The 15,000-nt window shown below is 35.8% G+C and overlaps 1 protein-coding gene across 2 annotated transcripts in view; it reads left to right on the forward strand.

The window, feature by feature from the left end:
• The window catches only part of Sntg1 (syntrophin gamma 1), a 910,195-nt gene that overhangs the window by 628,945 nt on the left and 266,250 nt on the right, over nucleotides 1-15,000 (forward strand). For both annotated transcript variants that reach the window (XM_008850594.1, XM_008850595.1), the window contains exon 9: nucleotides 2,027-2,129. In XM_008850594.1, the coding sequence (XP_008848816.1) occupies nucleotides 2,027-2,129 (103 nt within the window). The remainder of the gene's footprint in view (nucleotides 1-2,026; nucleotides 2,130-15,000) is intronic.

Here is a 15,000-nt window from a genome sequence, read left to right on the forward strand (position 1 = left end):
GTCACAGCAATGGAGAAACAAACTAGGACATGAGGGAATTCAAGTTTTCTGTTTTTCACCATTTAGAATAAAGTTACCCACAGCTGTTTTTGATAAAGTTTTTTTGCCGATTCCAGGAAGTTTTATTCTACTGTTGCTCAGTGATTATCACAAAAATTTAATTTCATCAAATATTTTACTCTGAGTCAACTTTCAGGATGGTAGATTGGACTGATTCATTTTCTATTGTGCTCCCAGTTTAAATTCTGTCTGAACAAGATAGATCATCTTTGTATATTGTGGATTTCCTTAAAATAATTTAAGAATCTTTACGTATATACATGTACATATGTACTCTTGTTTTTACCTATTATGTCTGGTTATTCATTTTGCTTGAATTCTCTTGTTCAGTCTTCCTCTTTACCAATACATAAAACTTTTCAATTATTTCCTGCTTTTAAGTTCTATGACTTCTGTTTTGATGTTTGTTATACTTTTATATTTCTTTGCATTTATTTTAAAACATTGAAGATATTTTTTTCAAACATCTTTAAGGTTATTTTAAGGTTCTTGTCATATTTCCAACTGGTGGTTTATCTAATTCATTAAGCTGATTATATTTTTCTCTTTCCAATTTGTATTTTCTTGGTTGACATAATTTTTATTGCATCATCACCAATATTTTTAACATGATAGAAAGATCCCATGTTCTTACCTTAAACTTTGTTAAAGTAGGAATTCACTATGCTTGATGCACAGGCTTGGGTTGGGGTTCAGTCAACAACATAAGGTCGAGAGGTTGTTTTCAGTATTCTTTCTAATTGATTGATCATTGTCACTGGAAATCCCACTGTTGTCTGGTGCCTTAAGAGATAGAAAATCTTTTCCAGATTGGCTTCCTGGTGTCACTTGTTAGGAAAGGGATGCTTTAACTAATGGTGACTCAGCATGTTTCCTGTCAGTTGGTGTGGAGGGAGCAGGATGACGGAGGTCTTGGTTATCCTCCCAGGCTCTTCCTGCAGGGTAGCATCCCTGGAGTGTCATGAGAACCCTGGCCAGGGTTGCTGGTGACACAATCCCTCTGAGTAAGGAAGGGGGTTCTCGGGCAACAGGGAAATTCCCATGAAAGAGATTATATTCTTAAGAATAATTTGTATATCCTTCTTTGTTTAACTACTTCTTCACTGATGATTCTTAATTCCCCCATGATTTCCATGAAAATTAAAATTTATGGCCGTGTTTGTAGGGTGCGCTCCAACCATACTGTACCTCCAACCTTTCATTGTTCAGCTCTTTAAAAATTTTATTTGTTAGTTTTATTTTATGTGTATGAATGTGTTGCCTGCATGTAAGTAGGTGTACCCATGTCATGCATTGCCCATGGAGATCAGAACGGGGTGTCAGATCCCCTGGAACAGGAGTTATTGACCACTTTTACCCACCATATGGACGCTGGGAATTGAACCCAGGTCCTTTGCAAGAACAGCCAAGGCCCTTAACCACTGAGCCATCTCTCCGGTCCCCATTCAGCTTTTTATCTAAGGTTTGAGTAAATTGCTAAGCTTTATAAGAATTAGTGTTCTGGTCCACACCTCCAAAATCATCTTCCTTACAGCTGAGAGTTTAGTACATTTTACAGTACAAAATAGATTCCCAATGAATTTTCATTAAATTAGTAGGTACAATAGCTTCAAGATTATGTTTGTCTTTCTGTGAGCTTTGTGATCTCATCTCTCATTTTTCCTGACTATAGCTCAAGGACACCTCCCTTACTATGCCGTGGAGGTTCACAGTGCATCTTATCAGAACACACGTCAGGGACACAAACATGAGAATTGTGGTGTGTGTGTGTGTGTGTGTGTGTGTGTGTGTGTGTGTATTTGAGCTCTGTTGTATAATTTACCCTTTTATCACTTGTGAAATATATCTGATCAGCAGGGGGAAACAAAAGATGGAGAAACCAATTAATAACCCCCCAGAGCTTGTAATTATTAAAAAGGATAAAAATCATGTTAGCAACATTATTTTTAATCTTGTTTATTTTCAGGTTCAAGTTCTTCGGAATGCTGGGGAGGAAGTGACCTTGACAGTGTCGTTTTTGAAAAGAGCACCTGCTTTCCTCAAACTCCCGCTGAACGAAGACTGTGCATGTAAGCATTTACAAAGAAGGGCTAAAAATAATCACACAACTCTTTTCTTTCTGAACTTCTTTGCTTTTCTGCCAGCAGATGGCATTTTCTTTTTAGATTTTCAAGGCCTGCCTACATATAAACATTTTTATATCATGGTTCTACTGATGTTTATGGAAAGGGAACGGGTTACATCTGCTTCAAGATGTGTTCACCATTACAGTTATTTCTTTCCTTAGTTGAAGTAGAATTTTCCCAATTGGCTTCATAAATATCCTGTCACATTGTGTGGTTATTAAATATCATTCATGATATTTATTGAGTGTATCTTATATAGTCAGAAAGTGACATGCTCTGTTGAGCAATAGTTTAACACTTCTGATAGTTAATGTCTATACTCAATATTTTTCCTAAAATGGAGACTATATTGTAACTTAAGTATATACACATTTCAGTGAAATGCAAAGCTTTTAAATGCACAATTTGATCAATTGTGAGCAGGAAAACATTTGTAATGCATGCTCTTTCTAATCATAAAACATTTCCTAAGTTACTCTTCCAATTAAATTATAACCACAGATGTGACATAGTGCTATAATTAAACTGTCATTGTTATGTGCTATTTTGCCTCTCCTAAAACAATAAAATAGAACCATACTATCTTTAATTTTTATGTATGATATTTATTATCAGTAATTTCTTGTAGATTATCCTGTGCTTTATATTGCAGTGCATCATTATATTACTTTGTAATATCCCATTGTATGGACTGGTGTTTATTAATGCATAATCCTGACACAAATACCAGATATGTTTCCAGTACTTTGCTATTATAAACATCATTATATTACTTTGTAATATCCCATTGTATGAATAGACTGGTGTTTATTAATGCATAATCCTGCCACAAATACCAGATATGTTTCCAGTACTTTGCTATTATAAATAAAGCAGCTACAAATGTTCATTCCTGGGGCTTTGGCAGCACTACAATTTTATTTCAATACAATAAATACCTACACTGGAAATTGCTGAGTGACAGGGTTGATGAATAATTAACATGTTAATAAATTGCCAAGCATGTTTCCAAAGTTGGCATATTTTCTACTGTAGTAAATACTCATATGATAAGTTCTGCAATCTTAAGTATTTTAAGGATACACTAGTGTTGATACACTAGTGCACAATGATTGCTATGGATCTCTCCATGTAGTTTGTTGTGCAAAACAGAAACTGTGTCCTTTATACAACATTGTTATTTCCCCTTCCTCCATCCCTTAGCAAACAGTATTGTCTTTGTGTTTATGAGACTTTTGTTAATTTAAATACCTCATACAGGTGAATAAGCCAGGAACAGTCTTTTTGTGATGGTCTGTTTTATTTCTCATGATATTCTAAATATTTCCATATTGTAGAACATCATGGAATGTGGCTATGAAATATACAATAAGTTATTACTAACTATATTCACCTAATGTCCTCCTGCCTTTGTTTTTGTGTCATTAACCACTGTTCTTTTTCCTCTCCCTGTCTTCCCAGTCTCTCACAACAGTGCTCCACATACTTCTTAGTCTTCCATATGTCTTTGGGGACAAGTGTCTGCTCAGATCATTTCTCATTATTTGGAAAAAGTTTTGTTTCTGTTGAGTTGCTTACTTGCTAATATATTGTGAAGCGTAAGTCCTTTTCAGGACATAATTTATTTCTAAGACTGAGTAAAACCTTTGCTTTATTTCAGCTTTCATCAACTAATGGGTGATTGAATGGGGCTTGTCTATTGTCAACCATTCTGCAGCCTTAGCTGTGCATAAACATCGCTGAGGTGCTGCTTTCAGTTGTTGGCATGTGCACCCAGACGTGGAGTTGTTGGATCCTGTGAGAGTATCTGTGTGATGTCCTGAAGAGTGATTATGGTGCTTTCCGTAGGAGAAGAGCCGTTTTACATTCCCAACAACACTAGCATCCAGTTTCTGCATCTCCTGGGCAATACTTGCTTTGGCCATTACTTGTCTTTAAGTTTTGTTTTTGTTCTGGTGATCCTGATGATTGTGTACTGACACTGAATTTGATTTGATCTTTCCTAAGGATCATTGATAGTCAGCATTTTTTTGCATATGTTTGTTTTCCATTTGAATCCCATTATGTAAAAATGTCTATTCAAGTACTTTGTTAATTTTATTTTTCAATAGCATCTATTGACTTATTTTTATTTTATGTGTGTGTTATACCTGCATGTATGTAAGTTTCCCCCTCTCATGTAGCACCTATAGAGGCCAGAAGGAGTGAGATACCCCAGAAGTGGAGTTATAGACAGTTGTTAGCCACCATCTTGGAGCTGGGTTTTGAACCTAGGTCGTCTGCAAGAGCAACCAGTGCTCTTAAATGCTGAGCCATCTCTCCACCCCTTATTTTATTTGTTTATTATTAATTAATTAATTTATTTATTTTATATCTACTGGAGACCCCTGGAGTAGCCTGACTGGAACCATCTGTTTCCTATAATATAAAATGAAAAAAGAGAACCTGAAGCCTAGACCAACCAGCTTCCATATCTGATGAGAAAGCAACCAAGTTACATCAATAATACAAACAGAATCAGTCTTCAGCTTAACAAGGAAGGCTTGAGTTTCATACCAGAATCACAAGAAACAAAAAAAAAATCCACATGCCAAAACCACAATGAAAAAATAATAGGAAAAACCAAAATAATATGTCCCCACCAACCACCATTCCTATAGAAGAGTTCTACAATGAGAAATCCCTAGAGGTATCCCAGCACAGAGAATTTAAAAGAACAATCACAGTGCTGGAGAGATGGATCAGCAGATAAGGGCACTGGCTACTATTGCAGAGGATGCAGGTTCAATTCCCAGCACCTACGTGGCAGCTAACAACCATTCATAATTCCAGTTCCAGGGAGACTCCAACTCCTTCTTCTCTCCTCCTTGGACATCGTCTGACCTGGGTACACTTAACATCCATGCAGGCAATACACTCATACACATAAAATAAAAATAAATAAATAAAAGAACAATCATAAATGACCAAAGAATTCAACTAATTTAAAAACACACAACTCAAAGAACTAAAAGAGACTAGGGATAAACTTCTGACGGAGTTCATAAAAGAGAGAAATATTTAAGAAAACTCAGACTGAAATGAAGAAGGAAGTGAAAAATTCAGTAAGCCAATTTGAAACAACAGCAGAAAGCCTCACTGCTAGAATGAATGAAATGGAAAACAGAATATCACAAATATACAAAAAAATTGAAAAATTGGATCATTCAAGAAAAGAATAAAAAAAAAGTTTAAAAACAATGAAATGTGCAGGACACCATGAGAAGACCAATTTTACACATCATAGGCACAGAGGAAGGAGAAAGTTTCCAAATAAATGGTGTTGGAAAGATCTTCAAAAGAATTATAGAAGAAAATTTCCCCAAATTAAGGAAAGACATACCCATACCAGTACATGAAGCACACAGAACTCCAAATATACGGGAAAAAATCTCCATGGCATATCATAGTAAAAACATTAAATGTACAGAACAAAAAATGAATACTGAAAGTTTCAAGAGAAAAAACTACAAGTCACATATACAGGAAAATAAATCCGAATTACAGCTGACTTTTCAATGCAAACTATGAAAGCCAGAGTAGCCTGGACCCAAGTATTCCAAGTTGTAAATGACTATAGGTGCCAACCCAGAATACTTTACCCAGAAAAACTGTCTATTCGAGTTGAAGGGAAAGGAAAAAATCTTCCATGACATGAATAGGCTGAAAGAATTCATGTATACAAATGGAACTCTTCAGATAATACTCAAAGCAATAAAAAAAAAAAAACTGAAGAAAGGAACAACTATACCCAAGAAGCAACAGGAATAAACTAAGTAAGCTATAACTATGGAAATGCAAAATTAGACCAACAAGGCAAAGAGTAATTAAAATGACAGTAACCAGTAAACAACTTAAATAATAGTTTTAAATAATGGCCTGGACACCACAGACAGAAGACATCAGGTTCGTTGAACGGATTAAGAAACAAAATCAATCTTTGTTTTCTGCAAGAAACTCATCTATCCATAAAGGACAGGTGCTACCTTAGGGTGAAAGGATGGAAAAAATATTCCAAGCAAATGACACTAAGAAGAAAGCAGGGGTTGCAATTCTAATATATGACAAAATAGACTTCAAACTAAAACTAATCAAAAGAGATAACTAGGGTCACTTCATTCTGATTGATGGAAAAAACTGACCAATATATTATAATCATAGATGCACCAAACTCTCGTGCACCCAATTTTTTAAAAGCAGTACTACATAATTTTAAGACACAGATTAACCCCAACTCAGTAGGAACCATCAATATCCCACTATTTCCAATACACAGGTCAACTGGAAAAAGAATAAACAGTGGGTAATCTGAACTAGAAGATATCATACATCAAATGAACTTATCAAACATCTATTGAATATTCCACCCAACCATCATGGCAGTTTTTCTAGAATTGACCACATATTGGGGCACAAGACAAACCTCAAAAAAAAAAAAAAAAAAAAAAAACAAGAAAAAAAAAGAAATAATTCCATGAATTCAGAACACAATGCAATAAAGCTTAAAATTAACACCCAAAGAGGCTATAGTAACTTCACAACTTGTGGAGGTTAAATGAAACACTCCTTAATTAATGGATCAAAGATGAAATTAAGGAAAAAATAAAAGTATTCCTGGAACTAAATGAAAGGAATAATAAAACACAGCAAAACCTTTGGGACAGTATAAAACAGATCTAATAGGGAAGTTTATACCTTTAAGTGCCTATATTAAAAAATCAAAAAGAGCACAAAGAAATGACTTAGCATTGCAACTCACGACTCTAGAATGTCAAGAACAAATGAAACCCAAACCCAGCAGATGAGATGAAATAACAAAACTAAGAGCAGAAATTAATGAAATAGAAACAAAGATACCAATAAAAAGAATCAATGAATCTAAGATCTCATTCTTTGGAAAGATAAACAAGATAGACAACACTTAGCCCAGTTAGCCAAAAGAAAGAAGACCAAATCCAAATCAAGATTATCATAGATGAAAATGGAAACATCACAACAGACATCAAAAATATCCAGAATTATTAGGGAATATTTAAAAACCTATATTCTATTAAAATTGAAAACCTGAAAGAGGTGGATGAATATCTAAAGTCCTTAGAACCACCAGAGCTAAACCAAGAAGCAATGATCCACTTAAACAGATCTATGACAAATAATGAGATTGAAACAGTAATGAAAAACTCACAACTAAAAAAGTCGAGTCCCAGATAGATTTACCGCAAAATTCTACCGGATATTTCAAGAAGATCCACAGCCAATACTACTTAAAGTATTAACAAAATTGATAGAGAAAGAGAACTCACAAGCTCCTTCCATGAAGTCACCATCACTCTAATCACCGAACTAGATGAAGACACCATAACAAATGAAGCTATCGACCCACATCCTTAATGAGCATTGGTGCAAAAATTCTCAACAAAATACTTGCAAACCACAAACAGACACAAATCAAAAACATCATCCACCATGATCAAGACAGTTTTATTCCAGAGATAACAGGAATGATTCAATATACTTAAGTCAATAAATCCAATAAATCATAAAAATGGCCTCAAAGACAAGAACAACATGGTCATCTCAATAGATGCAGAGAAGGCCTTTGACAGAATACAACATGCATTTATGTTAAAAGTCCTAGATGGAATTGGACTAGAGGGAACATACCTCTACATAATTAGAGCTATGTACAACAAACCCACAGCCAACATCATTCTAAATGGAGAAAAACTGGAAACATTCCCAACAAAATCAGGAACAAGACAATGCTGTCCATTATCTTCACTGCTTTTTAATATAATGCTTGAAACTCTTGCTAGAGCCATAAAAAAAGACAAAGAAATTAAAGCAGTACTAATTGGATAAGAGGTCAAATTATCCCTTTTTGTAGATGCTATGATATTATACCCAAGAGATGCCAAAAATTCCACCTGGAAACTCCTAGAAATGATTAACATTTTCAGTAAAGTAGCAGATTACAAAATTAATATACAAAACTCAATAGCCTTGCTATATACCAATAAAAGCATTGAGAGAAAGATTATATGAAACTCTCCCATGCAAAATAACTTCAAAATAATAAATGAAAGATTAGATATATAGATAGATGATAGATAGGTAGATAGATAGATGATAGATGATAGATAATAAAATATTTCAGAATAAACTTGACCAAAGACATTAAAGATCTCTAAAATGAAAATGTTAAATATTTAAAGAAAGATTGAGGAAGACATCAGAAAATGGAAGGACCTCCCATGCTCATGAATTGGAAGAATTAATATTGTCAAAATGACCGAAGACATTAAGGATGTGTAAAATGACAATTTTAAACCTTTGAAGAAAAAGGTTGGAAGAATTAATATTGCAGAAAGTCCATTCTGCCAAAAGCAATCTGACGATTCAGTGCAACTCCACTGAAAATCCCAATGCCATTTTTTCAGAGAAAAAAAAATCCTAAAAATTATATGGTAGCTGGGTGTGGTGGCACATGCCTTTAATCCCAGCACTTGGAGGGCAGAGGCAGGTGGATCTCTGTGAGTTCACGATTTGATAGTGAAAATGTGGTACATTAACATAATGGAGTTCTACTCAGCAGTAAAGATAGACAAAATAAGGAAACTTTGTAGGTAAATGAATGGAACTAGGAACTGTTATACTAAGTGAATAACACAGACTCAGAAAAACAAATGACGTATGTTCTCCCTCATTTCTGAATCTTTGCACCAATTCCTTACATCTGAGTGTATATACTTATGTAACTGCAGGAGTAAGACAAATGGAAAGGAATCGGGGAGGTTAAGGGAAAGAAAGAGCCTGAGAGAGATGAATAGTAGGAGACAGATGTTACTAAGGGAGAAATAAGTAAAGTGGGGGGAATTTAACCTGGAAGGGAAGAGGGAAGATTATATAAGGAATGACAGATGTAAAAAGGAAGAAGGAGCTCAAGAGAGGGGGGACCATAGGAGACAGGTATAATCAAGGGTGAAATGGGGGAAATTTGGGTACTTTGGGAAGGAAAGAAGACCTAGATAGGTAGAGAGAGATGAGAGAGAGATAATGCTTAGCTACTGTGAAAAACCAGAGAGAAATGTACTAGTTTGAAGCCTACTGAAAAATGACTCATATAATATCTCTACACAAGTCCCTGTTTATAGCCGAAGGCTATAATACTTCAAACAATGCCACACAGAAGAACCCTCCTTTCAAGTTTTTGGCCATGGTAATACAAAAGACCCTCAACAATACACAGACTATTTTCAGACCTTGAGTATCTCCCAGAACTTGAAGTTAAAACCCTACTTTGAGCCAGGTGTAGGGGTACACATCTTTAATCCCAGCACACAGGAGGCCGAGGCAGGCAGGTCTCTGTGAGTCTGAGGCCAGCCTGGTCTCAAAAGTGAGTTACAGGCCAGCTGGGGCTATAGAGAGACCCTGTGTCAAAGAGACAAAACAAAACTCAACAATAAAAAAACCCTACTTCTGAAGTTAGTATATACTGTGGACACAGAACTTGGAGCATGAGTTAGAGCTAACTTAAAAGCTTCCTCTCTGAAGAATAGATCTCATAGTATACTACACAAGCTACTATAGGAGAAAAATCAATCAATGGTCTAATATCAGACTTAAGACCTCATAACCACAATGACTAGCACAGTAAACTTTCTCTATTGCTGGCACTTTTATCTTGGGAGGTAATCACCAGCTACCTAAATGGATTTATGCGCAAACAATTGGAGGGAACTCATGTGTGGTACTTTAAATAGAGCCAAATACACATAGCTGGAGAGGTCATAGAGCTTAGAGAAAATCCTAAGGCTTTTATATACCTAGGCAAATGTAATTTTTTATTATATGTTAAATATGGATCCTTATATTCACAGACAAGTCTGATAGTCACCAGTAATCAAGGCAGCTTCTTTTGTAGTAGACAGAGATGACGACAGAGATTTACAACTGGTCACACACAGAGAACTGTTTGTGATATGCTCAACCGTAAGTGACATACTTACAATCAGACCTCTACATTTAAGGCTCATGGAACTTAGTGGAACAAGGAATAGAGAGAATACCAATGCATCTCTCAACTTTCATCAGTGAAGTCCCCTCATGCAACAGAGGGCAATGAACATAAAATGTACAAATGCCCAAAGCATAGAGAATAAGTCTTCAAAGTGTGGATCCCTGGATAGGACTCCTATATTAAACTTTGCCCACCCAGAGTTCAGATATCATTGTGGAAGAGGGAGTGGAGGGATTTTACGAGTCAGGCGAGGATGTGCATGACCTTATGAAAACCACCTTTCAGCCTCCTTGGATCTTGCAGCAATGGTGTCAGCATGTGCAAGGCCTGTTCAAACTCAAGCAGACAAAAACCCAGCACAGAACTGGGGAAATGGGCAGCAAGCCCAACCTTAGCCAAAGAAGTATTGGCAGCAGATTACTGCTGGGTGAGGGAGAGGTCTCCTTTATAAGACAGAGCTCATACCTAGAACTGTTATCTGGGTCAAAACCCTGTGGTTGGGTAGGTCATAGATCTGATGGGAGAACTCACGACTATTATTCTGCTAAATGGACAGAGTTAAACTGCCACCTAAGCTTTTCTTTGCAGCTATTTCATTTTTAGATGTACACAGTTTCATTATCCATTCATCTGTTGATGGACATCTAGGTAGTTTTCATTTCTTGGCTATTGTGAATAGGGAACTAATAAACATGGGTGAGCAGGTATCTCTGTATAAGATATTGGGTCCTTGGGCATACACCCAGGATTTTAGAGATGGTTCATATTGATAGATCTATGTCTGCTTTTGGACGACCCTCCACACTGGTTTCCACAGTGTTATGGCCAGTTTGTACTTCCATCAATAGTGAATAGGTTTTCTTTCCCCAGCCTCCCCAGCATTAGTCTTCCTTTATTTTTTGGATGCTAGCCACCCTGACTGGGATGGAATGAAATCTTGAAGTAGTATTGGTTTGTAAAAGCCTGATGACTAAGAATGTCAAAAATTTAAAAATATTTCCCATCCATTTGCATTTCATTTTTTAAAACTTTCTGTTTAGTTCCCTTGCGCATTTTTAATTGGATTGCTCGTGTTTTATTTAGTTTTTAGTGTTTAGTTTTTGAGCATTCTCTTCTTAGATACTAACCTCTGTCAACTGTATAGCTGGTAAAGATATTTCTTTATTCTGTAGGTTGCCTTTTCTAAACTGATGGTGTCTTTTACTGTTCAGAATATTTCAGTTTCCTATAATCAGTTGTTGGTCTTAATGCCTGCTGCATCTGGATCATGTTCAGAAAGTCCTTTCTTGTAGCTCTAAGATGAGCTGTATTCCCTACATTCTACTTTAATAGGTTCTGGGTATTGGGTCATATATTGAGATCCTCAATCTATTTAGAGTTGAGTTTTGTACAGGGTGAGAGTTAGAGGCTAGTTTCCTTCTTTATGTAGCCATCCATTTAGACCAGCACCATATGCTGAAGATGCTGTCTTTTCTTCAATACATATTTTTTGTCTTCTTTACAAAAGATCTGTGTCGGGGGGGATGCAGTTTTGTGAATTTATATGTCGTGGTTTGAATGAGAATGTCCTCCATAGGCTCAAGTATTTGAACATTTTGTCCCCAGTTGGTGGTGCTTTTTCAGAAGGTCTTAGAAGGTGTGGCTATGCTGGAAGAAGCATGTCACTGGGGGCTGGAATAGAGAGTTCTTAAGCCCTGCCAGAGCTCAAGTTACTCTCTTGCTTCCTGTGCCTTCTTCAAGATGTGAGAAGTTAGCTTCAGTTCCTCCTCCAGTAACCACTGCTGCCATGCCTCCCAGCTAAGATGGACTCTTGCCCCTTTGAAGCTGTAAGTAAGCTCAAATAAACTCTTCCTTTGGTCATGGTGGTTCTATCACAGCGACAGAAGGGTGACTAATACATTATATATGACTGCTCCATCCTGTTCCATTGATCAATGCATCTGTTTTAATGTCAGTATCATGCTGTTTTTATTATTTTAACTCTGTAGTATAACAAAATCAGGGATGGAGATCACTCCAGCATTTCTTTTCTTGTTCAAGACCATTTAGGCTAATCTGTGTTTTGGTTTGTGTTTACATATGAAATTTATTATATTAATATGTTCTATTAATATATGTAGCTTGTATTCCTAGTCTATCTGGGACTTATATCATGAGGAAATGTTGGATTTTTGTCAAAGACCTTTTCTGCACTAATGAGATGATCTGTGGTGTCTGTTCTTGAGTTTATTTATGTGGCAAATTCATATTTATTGATTGAAATATGTTGAACCATCCCTTTGTCTGTAAAATGAAGCTGACTTGATCATGATTGATGATCTTTTTGATGAACTCTTGAATTCAGTTTTCAAATATTTTTTTGAAAATCTTTGACCGAATTTGATTAGGGAGATTGGTCCATACTTTTCTTTTTGCCTGTGTGTTCCTTCATCTGATTTAGACTATCAGTATAATGCTGTCATCATAAAAGTAATTTGTAAACATTCTTTCTCCTTCTATTTATGAAATAGTTTAGGAAAGATCAGTTTTCATCCTTCTTTAAAGGTAAGGTAAAGTTGGGTGCGAAGGCATGTGACTTTAATCCCAATGCTCTGGAGGAGGAGGCAAGCAGATTACCGTGAGGTCCAGGCCAGCTTGGACTACATGGAATCCTGTCAAAAGAGAAGAAAAAGTTATGATAAAATATTGTAGTAAATCACTTTGGGCCTAGGTTAGGGTTTTGTTATTTTGCTTGGTAATTTTTTTTATTGCTTGTAATAGGTTGTTTATTTTTCTTTATCTCTTCCTAACTTAATTTTAATATGTTATGTGCATTAATAAACTCATCCATTCCTTTTTAGGTTTTCCAGTTTGGTGTTATAAAAGTTTTGGAAGCATGACCTCACACTGCTCTGGATTCACTGGTGCCTATTGCAATGCTTGTTTTTTAATCTCTGACTTTATTAATTTTTGGTTTTTTCTTTCTTTTGGATAATATGGCTAAAGACTGTCAATCTTATTAACCTTTTCAAATTGCCAACTCTTTGAGCCATTGATTCTTTATAGTGGTTTTTTTTATTTCTATTTCATTAACTTCTGATCAGATTTGATTATTTCTCCCAATTTATTGTCTTTAGTTGTTTATTGGCATTATTATACTGTTTCTTTGGGTTTTCTCTGATTTTTTTGATGTAGGTACACAGAAATGTAAATGTTCCTGTTAGAACTGCTTTCATTGAATCTCATAGATTTTGGTAGACTGTGTTTTATTTTTATTTGAATATTTTATTTAAAAGTTTTTATTGAATTTTTAATTTTTTTTTAATTTTGTACATCTCATCACAATTCTAGGGATTTTTAAATTTCCTTCTTTATTTCTTTAGTAAACCATTCACAATTGAGTGGTGTGTTCAATCTCCATAACTGTGTATTTCTATGATTTTTATTGCTGCTGACACCTAGTTTTAGTTCATTGTGATCTGACAAGATACTAGGGGATCTTTCAACTTTCCTGCAATGTGCTTTGTGTTGTGGTGAGAGAACGTGCACTCTCCAGGGTTGTCGTTTTGCTCTATTATTTCCCCGTTCAGTTTTGTCTGGATGGTCTTTCTGCTGATGGAATTCGGAACTGAATCACCTGTTATTAATGTGTTGGGGTTAAATTGGTGTCTTATGCATTGTATTGGATGAAATGCTCAGTAACTACGATACATTCATTTGATCTATGATGTCGTTTTGCTCTATTATTTCCCCATTCAGTTTTGTCTGGATGGTCTTTCTGCTGATGGAATTCGGTACTGAAATCACCTGTTATTAATGTGTTGGGGTTAAATTGGTGTCTTATGCATTGTATCATTAACTTTATGAAGTTGCATCAGAGTTTGGCACAGGTATGTTTAAGTCTGTCATATCTTCTTGAAAGATTGTTCTCTTGGTCAGTATGAAGTGACCTTCTTTATCTCTTTGATAATTTTGGGGTTGCAACCTATTTTGTGTGTTATTAGAATAGCAACTCATGTTTTTAATCTAGTCTACTAGCCTATGTCTTTTGATTAGGAGTTGAGATCTTGATGTTCACAGTTAATACTGAAAGATGTGCTTACATTCTTGTCATTTTTGCTGACTTTATGATGTTAACTTCTTCCTTTCTCCCTTCCTTCCTTCCTTCCTTCCTTCCTTCCTTCCTTCCTTCCTTCTTTCTTCTTTCTTTCTTTCTTTCTTTCTTTCTTTCTTTCTTTCTTTCTTTCTTTCTTTCTTTCTTTCTTTCTTTCTTTCTTCAAAACAGGGTCTCCCTGCAGCCCCAAGTGGTCTTAAATTTACTATGTAGACTCTGTCATACTGGCCTGCATCTCACAGATATCGACCTGACTCTGCCTCCTGAGTGATGGGTTTAAAGTGTGTGCCACCATGCCTGGCTAATATTAGTTTGCTTAGTCCTCCTTTGCTTAAACACTGACATAACTTTGTCATTTTTGCTGTCCCTCTGCCTCCTGAGTGATGGGTTTAGAGTGTGTGCCACCATGCCTGGCTAATATTAGTTTTCTTAGTCCTCCTTTGCTTAAACACTGACATAACTTTGTCATTTTTGCTGTCACCTCTTGGGTGTGCTTATCTTTTTCTGCAGTCTGAAGCATTCCTTTCTGTAGTACATGTAGGGCTACCTCGATAGACATAAGTTCTTTGAAGCTGCTTTTTTTGTGGAAAATTTTTCTTTCCCATTTGATGGTGACAAATAGTTTTGTTTGCTATCATAGGTTGGACTGACATCTTTATTCT

The sequence above is a fragment of the Nannospalax galili genome, unplaced genomic scaffold, assembly GCF_000622305.1.
Source record: "Nannospalax galili isolate Female #2095 unplaced genomic scaffold, S.galili_v1.0 scaffold745, whole genome shotgun sequence".
Classification (NCBI taxonomy): Eukaryota; Metazoa; Chordata; class Mammalia; order Rodentia; family Spalacidae; genus Nannospalax; species Nannospalax galili.